The sequence below is a fragment of the Anopheles coustani genome, chromosome 3 (assembly GCF_943734705.1).
Source record: "Anopheles coustani chromosome 3, idAnoCousDA_361_x.2, whole genome shotgun sequence".
Lineage (NCBI taxonomy): Eukaryota > Metazoa > Arthropoda > Insecta > Diptera > Culicidae > Anopheles > Anopheles coustani.
The window spans coordinates 27,652,217-27,671,730 of NC_071288.1; the positions used below are offsets into that span (position 1 = coordinate 27,652,217).

General features: G+C 49.3%; 1 protein-coding gene across 2 annotated transcripts; it reads left to right on the forward strand.

Moving 5' to 3' along the window:
• Positions 1-6,072: 6,072 nt before the first annotated feature.
• LOC131258514 (chitin synthase chs-2) lies at positions 6,073-19,243 on the forward strand. Of its 2 annotated transcripts, none has more exons than XM_058259841.1 (9): positions 6,073-6,179; positions 11,333-11,862; positions 11,934-13,148; positions 13,217-13,807; positions 13,880-15,204; positions 15,304-15,480; positions 17,852-18,055; positions 18,140-18,493; positions 18,578-19,243. In XM_058259841.1, exons 1-9 carry the CDS (start codon positions 6,073-6,075, stop codon positions 18,800-18,802), a joined length of 4,728 nt encoding a protein of 1,575 aa, XP_058115824.1. In that variant the 3' UTR covers positions 18,803-19,243. The 2 variants fall into 2 exon arrangements, with proteins under 2 accessions (XP_058115824.1, XP_058115825.1); XM_058259842.1 differs by lacking the exon at positions 15,304-15,480 and adding an exon at positions 16,060-16,236.
• The last annotated feature ends 271 nt before the right edge of the window (positions 19,244-19,514 follow it).

Consider the following 19,514-nt stretch of genomic DNA (forward strand, 5'->3'; position numbering starts at 1 on the left):
CAGTAAAATTTATTGCCTAAACTTTAAACAAAGTGACCCGTTTTGATATTACAAAACCATTCATTCAAGAAATATTTTTATATAAAATAATTCAATCGTGCTTTGCCATAAACGAAGTAACGAAATATGTATTTCGACCGGAGAACAAATGGAAAAAAATAATCAATAAATAAACCAGCATGTCCAAGTTCTTTAGCGGGCGCTTTGCAAGTCCAATTTCCTGTGGGCGTTTTGCCATACCCGAACGCGAAAACTACTTTCGAAATACTTAGTCCTGAGCCGAATAAGAGCAGCCAGCAATTGGTAACAACGGGCCACCCCACCCGACATCCAGAAGCGTACAGCTGCGCAGCCCAGTTCTCCGTTTGCCGCTCGAGTACAAGAAAATATCGTAGATCAACATCCATTCCCCGAGCGTCCCCCCTTCGAGCGGTTTCGCCTCGGTTGCGCCAACTCAGAGCCCCCCAGAGTGTCGCTCGTTGTGCTTCGAAAGAAAGAAAAAGTTGTTTCCTTTATCTCGCCTCCGCGGACAAGCTGGCCGGCCGTCCCAGCGGAGTGTCCGTGCTGGGCTAGAAAAACTGGTTTGACCACTGGCAAAGTAGAGTGTGAGGAAATCGATCCAGCGTACACACGCCCGCTTCTTTCTCTCCGTGGCCTGCGCAGTCGTGGGCTCGAACCACCACGAACACGATTTTCCCTGTCAGCTACTACCAATACTGACGTATCGCTGATTTGCTACATTTTAAAATGTTAAAAGTGTCTCACACCATATGAAACGAAGAATATTAAATTAGATAAATTATTGAGCATGTCAAACGACCCTCGGGAGTCCTTGTTAATATCTGTTAAGTTCAGCTTCCTGTTCTATCTAAGAGTTTTGAAAGGTTACCCCTATTCCTTGAAAACATCTTCTGAAGAGTCTTGAACAGAAGAATCACATTGGATGACTAGTGCACAAAATAACACACATGACGACCCTACTGACCTATCCTCTTCCGACAAACAAAAAGTTCTCCACGGTCACAAGTAGCCACGTATCGCTGACGATCGAAATCAACAACTGTTGCCCTCCCCCAAAAGGGTTGCCGGTCAAATACTTGAGAATAATAAAAGCTCCTCGTCGGTGAAATCATCACGAAATCATGCTCATTATGTGCGAGTTGCGGTACACCGGCACGGTACATCTGTGATTCCCACCATCAAAGTGCACTCCCGACCCAAAAGGTCTGCTCTTGGGGGAACGACTATAAAGACACTAGGCCACCGGGTGTGGGGAAAAGCTCATGCACATCATCAGCTACCGTACAGCATGACTGTTTCCCAGGGTGTAATAAAGATCGTTTGATGTCTATCCCTGACGCCCGCAATGGTCGCCCGAAAACCGAAGGTTACATGCCCTACCGGAGGCACAATTTCGTATGCAAGCGGAGTGTAGGTTTCTGTTTAGAATTCTCGGGCAGAGCATATCACCCGGTGTCGGCAGAGGTCGGCGCAGCAAAGCTGCTGACATTTTGATCGAGTCCTCGCGTCCATCGTCGACACCTTTGATGGTGCTTTGAATACGATTACGATGATTTAATGACGTCGTTCTGATGCCGTTTATTCATCCTCCGTATTTGTGCCATTCAGGACCACGAATAGTCTTGAACTTTAAATCGTGCCCGTTTGATGCATCTGCTAGTTTACAGAGAGTGTGATATGTGAGCCGGACCGTGTTACAATTTTCGCCTGAACGCACCTGACCAGATCGGTGGGCGCTTTGGGCTAAACAAAGAAACCAGTTCCCGCACGTTCAGGTCCACGGGGCATCGTAAAGTTCTTCGGTGAAAATCACCACCACCACCACCACCACCGATGCAATGCTATTGACACCCGGGTGCAGCAGAAGTTGCGAACCATCTCTGCCCTGCGAGTTCACACAACATAGCCCCGACGTACACGAACCGTGTGCAGAACTGCAGCAAAAACGGACAAGGTCGTCTGCGGCTGTTGGTCTTCTGCGGCTTATTTATGGCGTCCCCAGCAGACCGTAACCGCGTATGCCATGCGATCCTCGGGCAGCGAACCAATGGAAAGGGAAAAGGGAGAGGCTTTCGTGGCATCCGAGATTTCCGAGAGACACGCAGCTTTTTACGAACGAGCTTCCCAAGCGACCGAGATGAGGTTAAGGTTGTGATTAATGGCCAACCATTTTTGCATTCCTGGATCACCTGTAAAGATAGTGTACGCTGTAGATGTATTCTAGGTATCTGCTTCCATGTAGTCACACCACGTAGGTTGTTCATCTCAAAGGTGTAGGCTTTGAGGGGCGTAACTGATAGGATTCAAAAAGGGCCCACAAAAGAGACTCTCCTCCACCGTACTTTAATCCAAATCATCGGCTTACTTTAATAACAGTCCGTATCACGGCTATAACCAAGAGAAGTGGAGCCCGTAGCAATATGAAAAGTACCTCCCCACTGCTACAATTTTTCCATATTGGTTGTCGCAAGAACTTCCTCAACCTTAGACTTCCGCCTTAGCCCCGACCACTGGAGTCACATTCCACTTCTGACATGCTGGCCATTTAGTTCGAGCTGCTAAAGCAGCATTCCATCAACCCGTGCGCAAGCCTAGCCGTACACACAATGCAGATTTTAAACTGAGTACTAAACGAAATCGAAAGTCACCATCAATCGCGTGCGAGACCGAGTCTCGAGCTCGGTCCGGTTCTGAGAGCTGAGGCGGGCAAAGGGGATGGAGAGGAACGGGCGTGCTAGGGGTGGCTAACCGGAGGGGTTGCACACCGGCAACGTGGCACCGCCATTTTAATTGGCCCAACCCGGAGTTTCATATTGATCCATGACAGCATGACGACAGAATCTGGGTTGGATGTAACGTGAGCGACAGAGAGCGACTAAAAGAGGAGTTGCTAAAAAGAGAGCACAGAACGTTGAAGGAAGGTAAGAAGTGATAAAAAAAGACTGCACAAAAAAAAATATCCACTGCCAACTAAATTATATCGCACCCGTTCTCTTTGCCGCCTCCGACGGAAACCCCCGAAGCAGAAGTAAAAAGCCGATCAACTTCGATCACACCCTACTTGAGAATTATAGTTTTTTGCTCCCTCGCTGAAACGAATCGCAATGTACCTTCGCTTTTGTACCCGTTCCACGATCGAGGGCGCAAAAGTCGCGAGATACTTGGGGTCCACCACAAGGAAACTCCACCTAGTCCTTGCAAGAAACTAGACAGTCGGACTCGGACACTCCGGTTTGTCGCTTTGGTTTGCTCGACTATGTTCGCGATTTATGTACCCGGCACCGTCAGGAGATCAGCGATAAGCGACTTTACCTCCACTAGGACTAACCGAGTTGGCGTTGTTGCTGCCGTATCGATCGGCTGACTAATGGCCATTCGGACCGCAAGCGACACCCTTCGGGGTGGGGATAGGAAAAATAAAACCATCGCATCGAAATAAAACAACAACGAACTCAAATCGTTTCGCCCTTGCAGCATCGCTTTAGGACAGTTCCATGGCACGGTACGGGTTGGTAAGGCGTAGCCGCAACGACCACTATGCACCTATCACCTTTGCGCAGGGTTGGGTACGCATACGGTCGTTCCATGTGAAGGTCAGTGCGGTGAGTTTACTGACATTTAACTGGAGTGCACGGACGAAGGCAAAAAGAACTGGAAAGATACTGCAAATGTGCCGACTGAGGAAACAGCAACCGGGAAGAGACTTCAACCGTGCCGCAAGCAACGAACCCTCGCGCCAGGAGGATGTGTTAAATGCCAGCCGGGATTCTTCCTCCTGGGAGGACCACGGTTGGGCCCGTCGATTGGCTTTTCCGGCCATTCACATTTTGTAGCACACAATTGCCACCCCGCCATCGGGCCCGCGAAAGGAGGAAGCGGGCGGTAACCCTAGGGCCGTTCTCGTTGAACCGGTTCTCTGGTCAGAGAACGAAATAAATCAAACCGAAGGCGTGGGGGGAAGTTTGGTGACCTGTACTCATAATGGTTCGTTCTGCAACAATCTAAAACGATTGCTTGAATAAATCATCGACGAATGAACCTTCTTGCGCAGAATCTTTAAATGAAAATCTTTCAGTTGGTTGCTGAACGAAGATCGTGGTTCTCAAAATCATAAACTTGTACAACATTTGACGAAACACAGGACTGAATAATATATTTATTGCTGCTTTCTCTTCGGGTTCTTCATTCTACCCAGCAGAACGCCACACCTACGCCACAAATCTCTTAACCACTCCTCCCATCAATCATGTTTCCATATTCGCGCCATATTACCCGACATAACTGTTTCTGGCACCCACCGGACTTTGACGCACTTTGCCAAACTCCCTTGCAACAACAAATTGGGTCCGCCAGCCTTCGAGCAGTTCGTCGTGGCCATTGTCGCGACCCAATATCGTTCACCAAAAAGGTTCAAGTTCAGGCCAACGCAAAGAACCCCCAACTGGTGCAGCTGACCATTCTCACCGCAAAGGACGGGTGTGCGTAATTGGACGTCGCTTTTCCGACCGAAATCGGAAGTAGGAAGTTGGCAAAGTTCCGGGCCATTGTGCTAAAATGGTTCCCGGTTGTGGTTGGTGCGGGGGAAAATATGAAACAATTCCTATGACGGGAAAAAAACCAGAAAAAAAGATGAGCCATTAATTCAACCTCCTACAAATGACAATGGACCGGTCGAAAGAGCAACGAACGGTCCGGTACCACTGGCCAACGACGGTATTGCCGGATCAATGAGGCGAGCTTAGAAAGGAAGTAAGGGTTTAACCGGTGCGTACCGCCGCAACAGTTTGCAGCTCGTTAGGTCTGTGGCCATTGCGTGGGATTTTGGTTGAAGATAAATCGAATTCATCTGGCTAATGCTGGAGGTGTCTTTGGCGGATTATGACGTTGGTCGCTGAGTCATACCGACGCTATGATGCCCTATGAAACAAGAAGGTAATCCTTAAAGATTAAAGTTGCACCCTGATTAAGCGGAAATTCCGTTGAGAGATGGTAGTAGGGACTTTTTTATCCACTTCTTAAGCGATACATGACCTTACATGGATATCTGGCAAAATAAAAGGTCCAAAGTGATTCAACCAACACTCGACATTCCATCGACTTCACCGTTACTGGCACGATGAAATCAACACTTCAGTTTCTTCGTAGCTTCGTTTTTAATGCAATCATGTTATTCTTTTTCGGAAACATGGCAAACACTGTTGCTGTTTTTTTTTTTTCTTCAAATCATTCGTCTTGCCACCAACAAATCGCCAAAAGGTGTGGCAAACGAGGCGCTGCTAGATGCGATTCGGGTGTGTACAATCTAAACCTGGTCCATTTTTGTGTATATTATTTTTACGACCTCCATTAGCTGGCAGATTTTAATCTCGACTGCGCCGTAGTCGGTTTATTCGCGCAATGATATTTTGAAAGTCAACGTGGATCAAACAGAGTAACATTACATCTGGTCAGCATACTGGCTTAGAACTCGGGAGACTATAATGATGGCTTGAACCGCAAACCTTTCCGAAAGGCAAAAAAACACCGTCGTTCTTTTTTATTTTCGTCACAAAAAACAAGATCAACCGGTTAGAGGTATGTTTGTCTGCAGGAAGTGGTGGAACCCTACGCTTCGGCTGTGAAAACCCTCGCACCCCCCGTCCCCAGCCAGGTGATACATATGATAAAGTGTATTATTAACGTGACGCTTAGACCCACCGTAACCTTGACGGGCCCGTAAGGGAAACCTGTATCCCGCCCAAAAAGCCCGACGCCCGTCTCAAATATCACCGTTTTCTTCTTTCTTACAGTCCTTTTCGCCAGTCCTAAGCCACGTTCGATCGTGGTGTGGGATTCTCAAATGTCACTAGTCTGACCACTTCTCATGAAGAAGTTAGATGAAGATTTTGTGTCTCTCCCTCGTTAACATTTTTTTTTCAGCTGAATGAGCTGAACTTTTGCGAAACAAAAACATCACCGAACAGCATCGGATAGTAAAATCGCCGACCTGCCTTTACTAACCTTTTTCCTTCTCAATCTTCTTGTTCCTTTACAGAGGCTTAAGCCGAGAAGATGTCTGCTATCAGACATCGACCTCTGGCAAATGGCCCCAACGAGAGCGACGACAACTTTTCCGATGACGAGAGCACACCGCTGACGCACGACATCTATGGAGGAAGGTAAGTCGATTGGAAAGTAAAAGTGCAGCAAATGTTGTATAAAATCGTTCATTCTGTTCTAAACAAAATTTTGAATGATTCATTCCCAACAATACAATGAAGAGCGGGTTCAATCGGAGCACAATTGAAGCTAGCGAGTCACGGTTCCGTAATTCACAACCCTCTCCAAGACGTGTCCATTGCAATAAAAGCCAGCATAATAAGACATTTTAGAAAGAAGGGTTTCTCGCTTATCCCACTGTTGAAGTCTTTTGATACCAACGCATCGCTCGCTTCTACGTGGTGGCGCAAAAAGAGAACGTTGCAATGGAAGTGAAAAATAAAACATAGTTCGTTAGGGTAATGGCGTTGCGTGCCAGCTTTCTCCTCCTTTCGAGAGACACTAAGTGTGCAGCCCTTTGCCACCGCCATCTCCGCCGCCTCCGCCTCCGTTCCGTTCCTCGCCTGCCGAAGAAAGACTCCGATAGCCACGGAATTTGCCAGCCGCCATGAACCATGAATAATGAATTCGACCTTGTTTGTTTGATTGTTGCTTTTGTTTTTCTTCGATAACTTCACCACCGCGGATTCGATGTCGCCCGGGGGTTGCCTGGTGCGCCTTTAATGTATGCGTGATGCCCACTTAGCATAAGTGACCACCGAACCGGGTGGTGTGGGGGTGATCAGTGTGGTTTATTCGGTGGAAAGAAGGCTTATAAGAAAGAAAAACGTCTCACAAAACTGCCAGAAATGCATGGCAATTTTTAAAGTGTGTCACAACCCGGATCTTTAGCACTTTCCCAAGCATGTGGCACGAACCTAGAACAGCAAGATTCGATAACGAACGATCGGTTAAATTAGCATCCAATCGCAAGAAAAACAACCAACAATCAGCGTTCTCCGTGGCAGAACCTTGGCTAGCGTGTTGAGGAAGTTTTATCTTTTTATCAAACAACAACCCTGTGAAGATGCAGTACAATCATATCGGTTGCTTTAAATTACCGCAATCTGCATTGTGTGCCTTTGTCTGAGGCGGTCTCTTCCAAACAGTTTTGGTTGTTTTGGTAAGCAAAAACTACAAACTTTGGCTCAAGAACTCAATCCAGCCACCGGATCGATATCTAGGTGGCTTTGAACATCAACAATTATGCAGCTGATGGAATGCATCACCCCACGCCGTACTCCGCCGCACCACCGCATCACCTGCGTCATCATCATCAGCATCATCATTGGCCCCAGACGTCATTCTTCGGTGCGAGAGTTGCAGCTCGGGTCGAAACATGCTGAATTGTGTCTGAGGAAAGATCTGCCGAGCCGTAGGGACGCCACCGCTGCCACTGCAACATTATGCAACAACGTGCGATTGCTCCGAGAAGTGTTACACCACTTGAGAGTCGCCACCATCACTAGCACAGCGCGGCTCACAGCCGTATCGTTGGGCCTCCAAAAAGGGTGCAGGGGTGGAGGGGGGAGGACGCGGCCAAAAACAATATTACACTAGCACCAGTGTGTGCCGAGCATGGACGTGGATCAGATGATGCTCCATCTTCTTGGTGGGGCACAAATGTTCGGACACACACACCAACCAACCGTGCCAGTGTCGTCGTCGTCGTCGGTATGTTTTGCACAGCTCAACCACCGCCTCACGAAACTCACGGTCGCACGAGTCGTCTTTACCGAACAAAAAGCACCACAATCAAATCTGTGACGAAGGGAATGGCATTTGGTTGGCACATTTTTTCTTCCTCGGAAGCTGCTAGCGTAAAGTGATCTTATTTGCTGGTGTGTGTGTTTAGCATAAACGGTTGTAAACAAATTGTTCAACTTTACTACAGCCAGGGAGTTTGGCCGTTAGCTTGCCAACATAATTGTCGTTCGTCTGGGAACGGCGGTGGCCAGCATGCATGAGACATGCTTTTTTTTACCTATATTTACCTATTTTTACCTCTATCATAAACATCGTTAGAAATAAGAGTAGTTATTCAAAAAATAATTTTTGTTTTTCTGGTATTTTGTAAAGCCGAAACACCACCGAATGAAATGATTTCTTCATTGGATAAACAACACCGAAATTGGTTTTTCGGAAAATTGCGCCAAGCTTTTTTGCGTCCACTAGGTATGACTCTTTCATCAACGAGGAAAGGTTCAACGGTGTTACCGAAATCTGCACCACAAAATATCTGATGCTGTACGTAATTCAATCAATCCAACAATTTTCACACTCCAGTGAGGTGTTCACGCGGCGTAAAATCCGATCAAGGCACACACATTTCCCTTCACCTCATTCCGTTCCACCAGAACTGAATCGCCTTTGGGGCCGGTAAGGGTTTCCATCCACAAACTATTTCGCTAACTTCCCTGAACTTCCCTGGCAAAAATATTGGCCAGCGGAAACGTCTCGGCGGATCACTTTCACTAGCATAACGAACACTCGCGCATTGCTGCAAATGCATCGAATTTGCGTTACGTTAGTTCGTCCGGCGCAGCAGGGCCTTTACATTTGTCTGGGCAACTGTTACACGTTACGAAATTAATCGAAAATCTAAACCACCCGCTTCATTCGATCGCTCCTGTAACGTCGATTTTTCCGCACCCTAACTTAATTGACACGAGCAAAGTGGGCTCCATTCAATTTGGTTCGGTTGAGATGCATTTTGGCGCAACAGCAAGTGATTCGAGGAAAACACCCCCACTGCTTTGGGGGTTGATCAATGGAACCTTTTTATTAGCCACCTGCAAAGCGAAGGTTTTCCTACCTTCCTTGGATACGTTTTTCGAAAGGTTTTGAAAGAATGCAATAAAAATAATTTAGCTACCCAAACGATCGTTGGCTTAGCGTTTGGGAAGGTGGTAATAAAATATTCGAATGTGTCCGGTTCGTCACCGGCGTGGAACCGACCGGTGGAAAATGCGGCACCTACGCAATATGCATTTCGTTCGGTTCATAAATTTTCCCTCACCACCTGCCCCTTAACATTCCCAACGAGGATATGTGTAGAACTGCCGTGGTCCGTCACTTCCGTCGAGGCTTGATTTTTGCTCCTTCGAAACGAAAAATTACTAAGATCGCTAGAAATCCATCCTCCCCAGCTTCGGAACACGGTGTTGCGTGAGCCGGGAAAGCATGGAATGCCGATGGCTTCCACCAGGCAGATCCGCCCAATTGGCGGAGAAATCGCCCAGACAGCACTTCGGCCCTGGAGTGAGCGACCGAAACCGTATGCGCTGGCAACGCGGTGGGTTGGTGATTGCTGGCATGATTCCCCGGAACATGATCCCTCCGCAGATTGGCGTGCGTGCGTGCCATGCACGAGTGCATGTCTGTATGTTTGGAGGATGTTTTGTTGTTGTATCGTTTTTTTTTGTTCCACCCCTTCTATTCCGATGGTCCATCTTAAACGAGGCGCCGTCAATCAGCATGGTTTCCATCGGACGTCGTCATAACCGCGGTTCCACCTGGCCACTCTCACTGTCGACGCACGTGTTGGGAAGGAAAGCCCCAAACGAGGTGGAGCAGTGAGAGGACCCGCCGTAGTAGCTGGTGTTTTTTTCTATTTCGATTTTATTTTTCTAACTTTGTAGTGTTTTGTTGCGTTTACCTATTGGTTGTTCTTTTTTTATTTTCCTCCGTCGGCTCAGTTTTGGTCACTCAACGAAACGGTGGTCCGGCCGATCGATCGAGACGGTTTGGGTGGTGGCGTGCTTGACCAATCAGCACCCCAGTGCCAAACGGGGAAGAGCGGAGAAAAAAGTTAAATAAAAACGGACCGCGCAAACTGAACGCGATCGAACGAAAGACGCGCTCAGTCCGGCTCATCCACTGGCATCGGAAGCACCCAAGGTGCCCTTCGGTCCGCGAATTCGATTGTCCGAGTTATTTTCGGTGGTAGTTTAGTGTTTGCCAACACCCGAAAGTAACGTACATGTGAATGGAAGAGCCTTTTGCATCCACTTTAAGGATCGTTTAGTGAAAATTTAAAAAAAAACTGTTGGGGTGTTCTTCCTAGCGTTGAGTTGAGAAATCAAGAAATATCCCTTATCCAGAAAAGAGTAAAAGGAATTGATAGTATAAAGGCATAGGCAAAGCAAGTAAAGTGAAGTGAAACACGTTTCCGCATGGCATCCTCGCAAACGTAGAAACGACCCGCGCCAGGATGTACCGAAAAGTGAGCAATGCGGCTACAACAGGCACTGCAGCCACCCCCAAGAACAACGGGTCGGCCATGCACGGTGTCGCCCTGCCCGGAGTGCCGAAGCCACCAGTCCCTCAACGGAACGGTGGCGAGGCGAACAACTACATCAGCTACCAGAGCCATCACTACTGTCGCGTTGCAAACGACGACGACGAGGAGGAGTATCTTATGTACGCACGGTGAACATGTTCTTTAGGTCCTTCGGATTATTTAGCTTAAAATTTCCAGACGTTCAGTGTTGTGCCGTATCGTCGCTTGGGTTGTGTTTTCTCTAAACAGTACAATGTACAACTAGACGGTACATTTCGTGCGCAACTTTCACTCCTTTTCACACCCGTAGCTGCCGTGAAACCGTGTCCGCCAGGCGCAACCATTGTGCTTATGCGTAACGTTGTAAATGAAAGTGATTTACAGTATCATGCGCACGCGTGCGTGGTGATGGACAGGTCACCTCTTGGAGCGTGCAAGTTGTAGTGGATAAAAACAACAATGTTAGGCCAAAACGTCAATCAACTCTGATAGGCGCCTTGCAAAATGGTTGTGCGTTTGGAATGATACTTCCAGATGTTGTCATGTTATCTCTTAAGCCCCTACGGGAGAAGAAACTTTAAACTTTTCTTTACAAAACAAAAAGATTCTGTCTCCGCAAGCTTCAATTTGATGGTCCACTTCTTCAAACGTCGAGAAATGCGGAAGTATCAATGGTACACCTCACTTAGAACTCTTGTGCCTTGGTGCGTGGAGCCTAAAACGAATTGTAACCGCAAAAACAAACATTTGTCTTCCGCGCCGAAACGACCTCCACCACTTGGAACACGATCTGCCGCCCGCTCGAAGCTCGCAGGAAACGATCCGTAACGTCTGTGGTCGTCGGGGTGTCGGAATTACACGAAACAATCGCTAAAACGAAACAAATAAACACGTAGTCGGTAGTCGTTCACAAGTTCGTTTGTTTGTCACTAATCTCACTCACCCTTGCAGTCAGCGCACCGTGCAGGAGACGAAAGGATGGGACGTCTTCCGGGATCCACCAATCAAGGAGGATACGGGCTCGATGGCCGACCAGGCCTGCCTCGATCTGACGATCAAGATCCTGAAGATCTTCGCCTACCTTATCACGTTCGTGATCGTGCTGGTGGGCGGCGTGGTGGCGAAGGGATGCGTACTGTTCATGTCGTCGCAGTTGCGGCGCGACCGGAAGATCACCTACTGCAACCGGGACTTGGCGCGCGATAAGTCGTTCGTGGTCTCGCTGCCCGAGGAGGAGCGGATAGCGTGGATGTGGGCGCTGATGATCGCGTTCGCCGTGCCCGAGATCGGCACGTTCATCCGGTCGACGCGTATCTGCTTCTTCAAGTCGATGAAGAAACCGCTCAAGTCGCACTTTCTGCTCGTCTTCCTGATGGAGTCGTTCCACACCATTGGGCTGGTGCTGCTGTTCTTCGTCGTGCTGCCGGAGGTGGACTCGGTGAAGGGAGCCATGTTGACGAACTGCTTGTGTGTTATACCAGGTATGTACCAGAGCCAGGCTTTTCACACAGGGAAACAAAACCAAAGTTAACGAATGCCTTCTCATCGACAGGTATGTTGGGATTATTCTCCCGCACCAACAAGGAAGGCCAGCGGGCGGTCAAATCGATCGTAGACCTCGCTGCCATTGCCGCGCAAATCACCGGCTTTGTCGTGTGGCCACTGCTGGAAAACCGTCCCGTCCTCTGGTTGATCCCCGTGTCGGCCCTGCTGACGTCGTGCGGCTGGTGGGAAAACTATGTGTCCCCGCAGAGTCCGTTCTCGTTCGTTCGCTCGCTCGGCCGCGTCAAGGAGGATCTCAAGCAGACGCGCTACTTCACCTACATGTTCCTGTCCGTGTGGAAGATCCTTCTGCTGTTCTGCTTTGTGCTGGGAATCCTCTTCGTTCGAGGGGATGAGGTGGCTAACCTATTCTCCCTCTTCGGTGCCGGGTACGGACCGCACAAGATCGTCGTGGAGGAGGTTGCCCTTCCGTTCAGTTCGGCCCTGCCCGATCTGGTAGAGGCTGCCCAGGCCGTGGACACGGTTGACATCGACGCGGCATACAGCACGGTCACGTACGTGCTCATCATTCAGATATTGGCCGCTTACTTGTGCTACATTTTCGGCAAGTTCGCCTGTAAGATTCTGATCCAAGGCTTCAGCTACGCGTTCCCCGTGAATCTGACCGTTCCGGTCGCCATTTCCCTACTGATCGCCGCGTGCGGTATCCGCAACGATGATCCGTGCTTCTTCCACGGCTCCATCCCGGCCTATCTGTTCTTCGAGAGCCCGCCAGTGTTCCGGCTGAGCGATTTCGCGTCACGCCAGATGGCCTGGGCCTGGCTGCTGTGGCTGCTGTCGCAGACCTGGATAACGCTGCACATCTGGACACCCAAGTGCGAACGTCTGGCCAACACGGAGAAGCTGTTCGTGACGCCGATGTACAGCGCGCTGCTGATCGATCAATCCATGGCGATGAACCGCCGAAGGGACGATCAGGCCGATGTGAAGACGGAAGATTTGGCCGAAATCGAGAAGGAGAAGGGTGACGAGTACTACGAGACCATTTCGGTGCATACGGACGGTTCGGCGCTGCCCCGGCCGAGCGTAAAGTCGTCGGACCATATCACTCGCATCTACGCCTGCGCCACCCTCTGGCACGAAACGAAAGAGGAGATGATGGTGTTCCTGAAGTCTATCATGCGCATGGACGAGGACCAGTGCGCCCGACGTGTGGCCCAGAAGTATCTACGCATCGTTGATCCGGACTACTACGAGTTTGAAAGTACGTCCACCGAGCACGATCCTTGTGCACCGACAGGTTCCCTTATTCACGTTTCGTTTGTTTTCCAGCTCACATCTTCTTCGATGACGCGTTCGAAATATCCGACCACAGCGACGACGACATTCAGTGCAACCGGTTCGTGAAGATCCTGATCGACACCATCGATGAGGCCGCCTCGGAGGTGCACCAGACGAACATTCGTCTGCGCCCGCCGAAGAAGTACCCAACGCCGTACGGTGGACGCTTGGTGTGGACACTGCCCGGCAAAACGAAGATGATCGCACATCTGAAGGACAAGGATCGCATCCGGCACCGTAAGCGGTGGTCACAGGTGATGTACATGTACTATCTGCTCGGACACCGGCTGATGGAGCTACCGATTTCCGTCGACCGGAAGGAGGTGATGGCGGAGAATACCTACCTGCTGACGCTGGACGGCGATATCGACTTCAATCCGAGCGCGGTCACGCTGCTGGTCGATCTGATGAAGAAGAACAAGAACTTGGGCGCGGCTTGCGGTCGCATTCATCCGATCGGGTCCGGACCGATGGTGTGGTACCAGAAGTTCGAGTACGCTATCGGCCATTGGTTGCAGAAGGCGACGGAACATATGATCGGTTGTGTACTTTGTAGCCCTGGTTGCTTCTCGCTGTTCAGAGGTAAGTCAGGACGAGTGTAAAACCCCTTAGAGTCCCTTGCTCACTGTTGTTGGCATCACCCTCTCATTACAGGAAAAGGTTTGATGGATGATAATGTAATGCGTAAGTACACGACACGATCGGATGAGGCTCGGCACTACGTGCAGTACGATCAGGGAGAGGATCGTTGGCTGTGTACGCTGCTGCTCCAGCGTGGCTACCGTGTCGAGTACTCGGCTGCCTCGGACGCCTACACCCACTGCCCGGAGGGTTTCAACGAGTTCTACAACCAACGTCGTCGCTGGGTACCGTCCACCATCGCCAACATCATGGACCTGCTGATGGACTACAAGCGCACGATCAAGATCAACGACAACATCTCGCTGCTGTACATCTTCTACCAGATGATGTTGATGGGCGGTACCATCCTCGGTCCGGGCACGATTTTCCTCATGTTGGTGGGTGCGTTCGTGGCCGCCTTCAAGATCGACAACTGGACCTCGTTCTACTACAACATCATCCCGATCCTCCTCTTCATGCTGGTGTGTTTCACGTGCAAGTCGAACATTCAGCTGCTGGTAGCACAGATACTATCCACCGTGTACGCACTGATCATGATGGCGGTAATCGTCGGTACGGCGCTGCAGCTCGGCGAGGACGGCATCGGTTCACCGTCGGCCATCTTCCTGATAGCGATGACAAGTTCATTCTTCATAGCAGCCTGCCTACATCCGCAAGAGTTTTGGTGTATCGCCTCCGGTATCATCTATCTGCTCTCGATTCCGTCCATGTACCTCCTTCTCATCCTGTACTCGATCATCAACCTTAACGTCGTCTCCTGGGGTACGCGCGAAGTCGTCGCCAAGAAGACGAAGAAAGAGCTCGAGCAGGAGAAAAAGGATGCGGAGGAGGCCGCCAAACGGGTGAAGCAAAAGTCACTGCTCGGCTTCCTCCAGGGTAACGTCGGCAACGGTTCGGACGAGGAGGGTTCGATCGACATCTCGATCGCGGGTCTGTTCCGCTGTCTGCTCTGCACGCACGGCAAGACGACGGACGAAAAGGCACAGCTGATCCACATCGCCGACGCACTGGATGCGATCACGAAGAAGATCGAAAACCTGGAGAAGCACATCGACCCGCACGGTCATCACACGCGCAAGCGGACCGCTTCGGCCGGCTCGAAGGACCACCATCTCGGTTCGGTGGCGGAGGACACGGAGGACGACGACGAGGATGAGGAATCGGAGACCTCTACGCTGCAGCGGGACGAGCGCGACTTCCTGACCAACCCGTACTGGATAGAGGATCCGGATCTGAAGAAGGGCGAGGTGGACTTTATCTCCAGCACCGAGATTCAGTTCTGGAAGGACCTGATCGATCAGTACCTTTACCCGATCGATCAGAACAAGGAAGAGCAGGTTTGTGGGCCGAAATGGGGTTGGAGATGCAATTCGAAGTGATCGCGCATTTTCCGAGCGACAGGTTGTGACTCTTTTTCGTTCTTTCTCCTCCCCCAGGCACGTATTGCGCACGATCTCAAGGAGTTGCGCGACTCCGCCGTGTTTGGTTTCATCATGATCAATGCACTGTTCGTGCTGATCGTCTTCTTGCTACAGCTCAACAAGGATAACATCCACGTCAAGTGGCCGTTGGGTGTTAAAACTAACATAACCTATGATGAAGCCACGCAAGAGGTAAACGCCTGGAGGCACCGGCGCAAGTTTTCGCTCATAGCGGGCGGAGTTCGGCTCGGGAAGAATCCGTTCCCGGTTGTCGCCCCCTCTCCTCCCCCGCTATGGCAACGCCGGATGCCTCCATTCGGGACATGAGTATTAATTTTCAGTTTTGTTTTTTTCGTTTTTCTTTCTTTTCTTCTTTTACTTTTTGGCATCTATGCAATCTCCTGATTTGTTTGATCTTCGGACTGTGCGTATGGATAATCAAATCGAATTTAAACAAACAACTCGTTTAAAAAACCCTTCGACACCTACCAACACCTACCTCGAAATTCTGCCACCAAACCAATATTTTTGGCCGACCGAAACCGAACGTTATGCTACGTGAACCACAACCTTCCTTTCTACGCCACCCATCACATTAAAAAACGTATCCTCCTCCACTGTATATTCCGCACCGGAAAACAACAACCAAAAACAACCTTCGAAATTCTTCGATCACACTACCTCGGCGAACACGCACGCCCCCAACAAACACACCACCCACATCGACACCACCAACCGCCAACACACACATCAACAACCATGGCAATGCAGGCGAGAATCGCCGTCGATCTGAAAGAACTGCGGAACAAGTCCGTGTTTGCGTTCTTCATGTTCAACGCGCTGTTCGTCCTGATCGTGTTCTTGCTGCAGTTGAACAAAGACAAGCTGCACATCATTTGGCCGTTGGGCGTGAAAACGAACATTACCTATGACGAAGTGACAGCCGAGGTTTGCTACCAAAAATAAAAAGGATATTCACTTTCTGTTTCACCTTCCGTTTCTCACCACAAACCATTTCTCATCCCCTATGTGTTTTGTTTCTTGTGGCTATGTTTGGTGTGGTTCGTTTTCTTCTGTCGTTACAAATAACTGACTCCCAATGGTTTTTGTTTTTTCCTATCTTGTTTTTTTGCCAGAAGCATGGAGCATGGGGGTAATTTTACTATTTTTTGCCCATCCCTTCCTTCACTACTTTTTTGACTTCTTCCCTGCTCGCGCGTGCTGGCGCGCGTCCTGGCTAATTGGTGAAAGTGTTTTTGTTTTTTCGTTCTTAATCTACCACCGCTCCACCAACAACACCACCACCACTAATTGGTTCTAATGGGCATTGTAATGTACCAAAAAGAAGGGAGTTTTTCGGTGTTTGCCTTCATCCCCCACCACCGGAAAAGGTGAGGGATGAGCGCACCGGCCCTCCAACAACTTTGGGATGCTCCGGCAGGATTTAACCGAAACGTTGGGTTTATTTCCTGGTTACAGATAACCTTGTTACCTCATTTACCAACGGGCGCATGTTTTGCTGATTTGTTTCCACAAGGTCGTTAACGAAATGTATTACAAGAATGTAATTAACTTATCTTTAATCTCTGTTTCGTTGCACGTACTCTATACTACATTTCTTTGGTGTCATTTTCACTTTAAATTACAAGCGCAAACCCTTCCTCCTACACATCCATCCTCGTACCTATTTTGAAACGATTGTAACTAGAACAAATTCAATTCAAAGACAAAACAAATACTCAAAAAAAACCAAACGGATATTAAATGAATATCAATTCGCTCCACAACACAAATGCTCCTACTTTTCACACCCGTTTGCATAAGAGCTATACTACGGCCTCGGAGTTACTCAATGGAAAATTAAACAAAGCAACGAAAGCATGTGCATGTTTCCCCTACGTTTTCCCTGGTGCCACTTAAAACAGCATGGCTTTAAGGGGGTGAACCCCACCTAAACCCCTTCCCAATCAACCACCAACAACAAACTGACGCGCCATACTACAGGACACGTGATCATTATGGCTATACTATCTATAAATTGGCAACTAAAGACATGACGCTTGTGTTTCTCTACTTTCTCTCTTCTCCCTACGATTGCATGGTACTGACTTGCATGGACGCAAAACCCCCGCCCCCACCGGTTCCTCCTACGTTCACAGTTGATATCCATCCCGATCCAAACAACGAATCCAGTTCCCTTGATTCCTTTCCAGTGATTGCAAAATTAAAATAAGGATTATGTTTTGTGCTAACCCATTTGTTCAAAATACATTGTTTCTGTTTGGAAATGCAAACAAAGGCTGCTAACATTACCCCTCCCGTCTGTGTCCAGTACGGTGGTGTCCGGTCGATTAAGGGGTCAAAATAAAAATTACTTATTACACCGTTTGGCTCTTTAATGTGACCCTCCAGCGTAGTGGTACGGACACGTTTCCCCACGTTACGTTTTAATCAAATGTTCAATGTGTTAACCAACAAACCACTTGGAGTAACTCAGATGCGGAAGATGGACAAAATACAGCTACACAGTTGTGCTCACTGTTTTCCTTCCACTCCCACACAGGTGACCATCTCGAAGGAGTACCTCCAGCTGGAGCCGATCGGTTTGGTGTTCGTGTTCTTCTTCGCGCTCATTCTGATCATTCAGTTCGTGGCGATGATGTTCCATCGATTCGGTACGCTGTCCCACATCCTGGCCTCAACCGAGCTCAACTGGGCCTGCAACAAGAAACCGGAGGAGCTGTCCCAGGATGCGCTTATAGATAAGGTATGGGAGGAAGCCACAGCATCCGGGGGGTTGGTTGGATAAAGATTAATGTTGCTTTCTTTGTGGTGTCTTTTTTCCACCCAGCACGCCGTTGAGATAGTGAAAAATCTACAACGATTGCAAGGCATTGATGGGGACTACGATAACGACTCCGGTAGCGGACCGGATCGTATCGCTCGCCGCCGGACGATCCAAAATCTGGAAAAGGCCCGACAACCCCGACGCCAGATCGGAACGCTTGATGTCGCCTTCAAGAAGCGCTTCCTCAAGCTGACGGCCGACGAGAACAACACGGCCACGCCGATCCTCACGCGCCGGATGACGATGCGCCGCGAAACGATCCGTGCGCTCGAGGTGCGCAAGAACTCCGTCATGGCTGAGCGACGTAAATCGCAGATGCAAACGCTGGGCGCCAACAACGAGTACGGCATCACCGGAGTGCCGAATGTAAGTGATATCTATTCACGCCCTTTACATGCTCTCCTGAGCTAATAGCACTTTCGTATGGTTTGTGTCGCACAGGGTAACAATAATGGACCAGCCAGACCGACGCGTATATCGAATGCCGGTGTCAGCGTAAAGGATATCTTCAACGTCAACGGTGGCCCCGGGGGCGACATCTACGGTGTCACCGGCCAGGTGAACCAGGCGTACGAGCCCGTCATAGAAGATGACGATGGCAACTCGCTACGGATGCAGCCCCGAAACCAGGTCACCTGGGGTAATAATGGTAACGCACGGTTGTGAGCCTTGATTCCGGAACGCAAAGCTACAGGCTGAAGCGAGATCGATCAGCGAGCGATCAGGAACTGCAATTGTTGTACGTGTGTGCGTGTGTATGTGTGCAAAGTCAAGTACGGCGACTGCTACTACCTAACCTACGAACGAACGGGCGAGAATGAGGAGCGAGCGAGTGAAGTGTGATTTTGTGAAACAATTATTTATAGACTCGATATAAACGTAAGGACACGCGCTGCAGCTACAACGCGGCGGAAATTTAAGACCGCAGAAAATAATAAGCTGACAGCAAGAACGAAGAAGAGAATGCCACTTTGTCACTGCCCAATGATTACCATAGAGGTCAGCTTCTCTAGGTTCGAAGAAAAAGCAAAAAAAAAACAAACAATCAAAAACGAACGCACAAGCGGTCTACAAACGTGCTGCCGTCGTATATTATTATCTGACAACGATCGAACTCTACGCCACTAAATACTCATCAATGTAGAACAATTTAGATTGCCTAAGTGACCAATGCCGTCCATGCCGGGCAAAACAGTCCAGTCCAGAAGCAATCGAAGATGGAAACATCACTGCCGAAAGAAGATGCGACAAACATACGAGCCCCTCGGGGGCGGAAAAATAGAACCCGACGTCTAAGCTCGCATGGATGGATTCCTATCAAAATTAAGCGATTTCTTTGTAAATAACTGTAATCTCCACTGCACTTCACTTTGCCCTG

Coding starts and splice junctions, on each gene's coding strand:
- LOC131258514 (XM_058259841.1), top strand. CDS start 6,073: ATGTCTGCTATCAGACATCGACCTCTGGCAAATGGCCCCAACGAGAGC. Junction 6,180..11,332: donor CACGACATCTATGGAGGAAG/GTAAGTCGATTG, acceptor TCACCCTTGCAG/TCAGCGCACCGTGCAGGAGA. Junction 15,481..17,851: donor ATGATGAAGCCACGCAAGAG/GTAAACGCCTGG, acceptor ACTCCCACACAG/GTGACCATCTCGAAGGAGTA.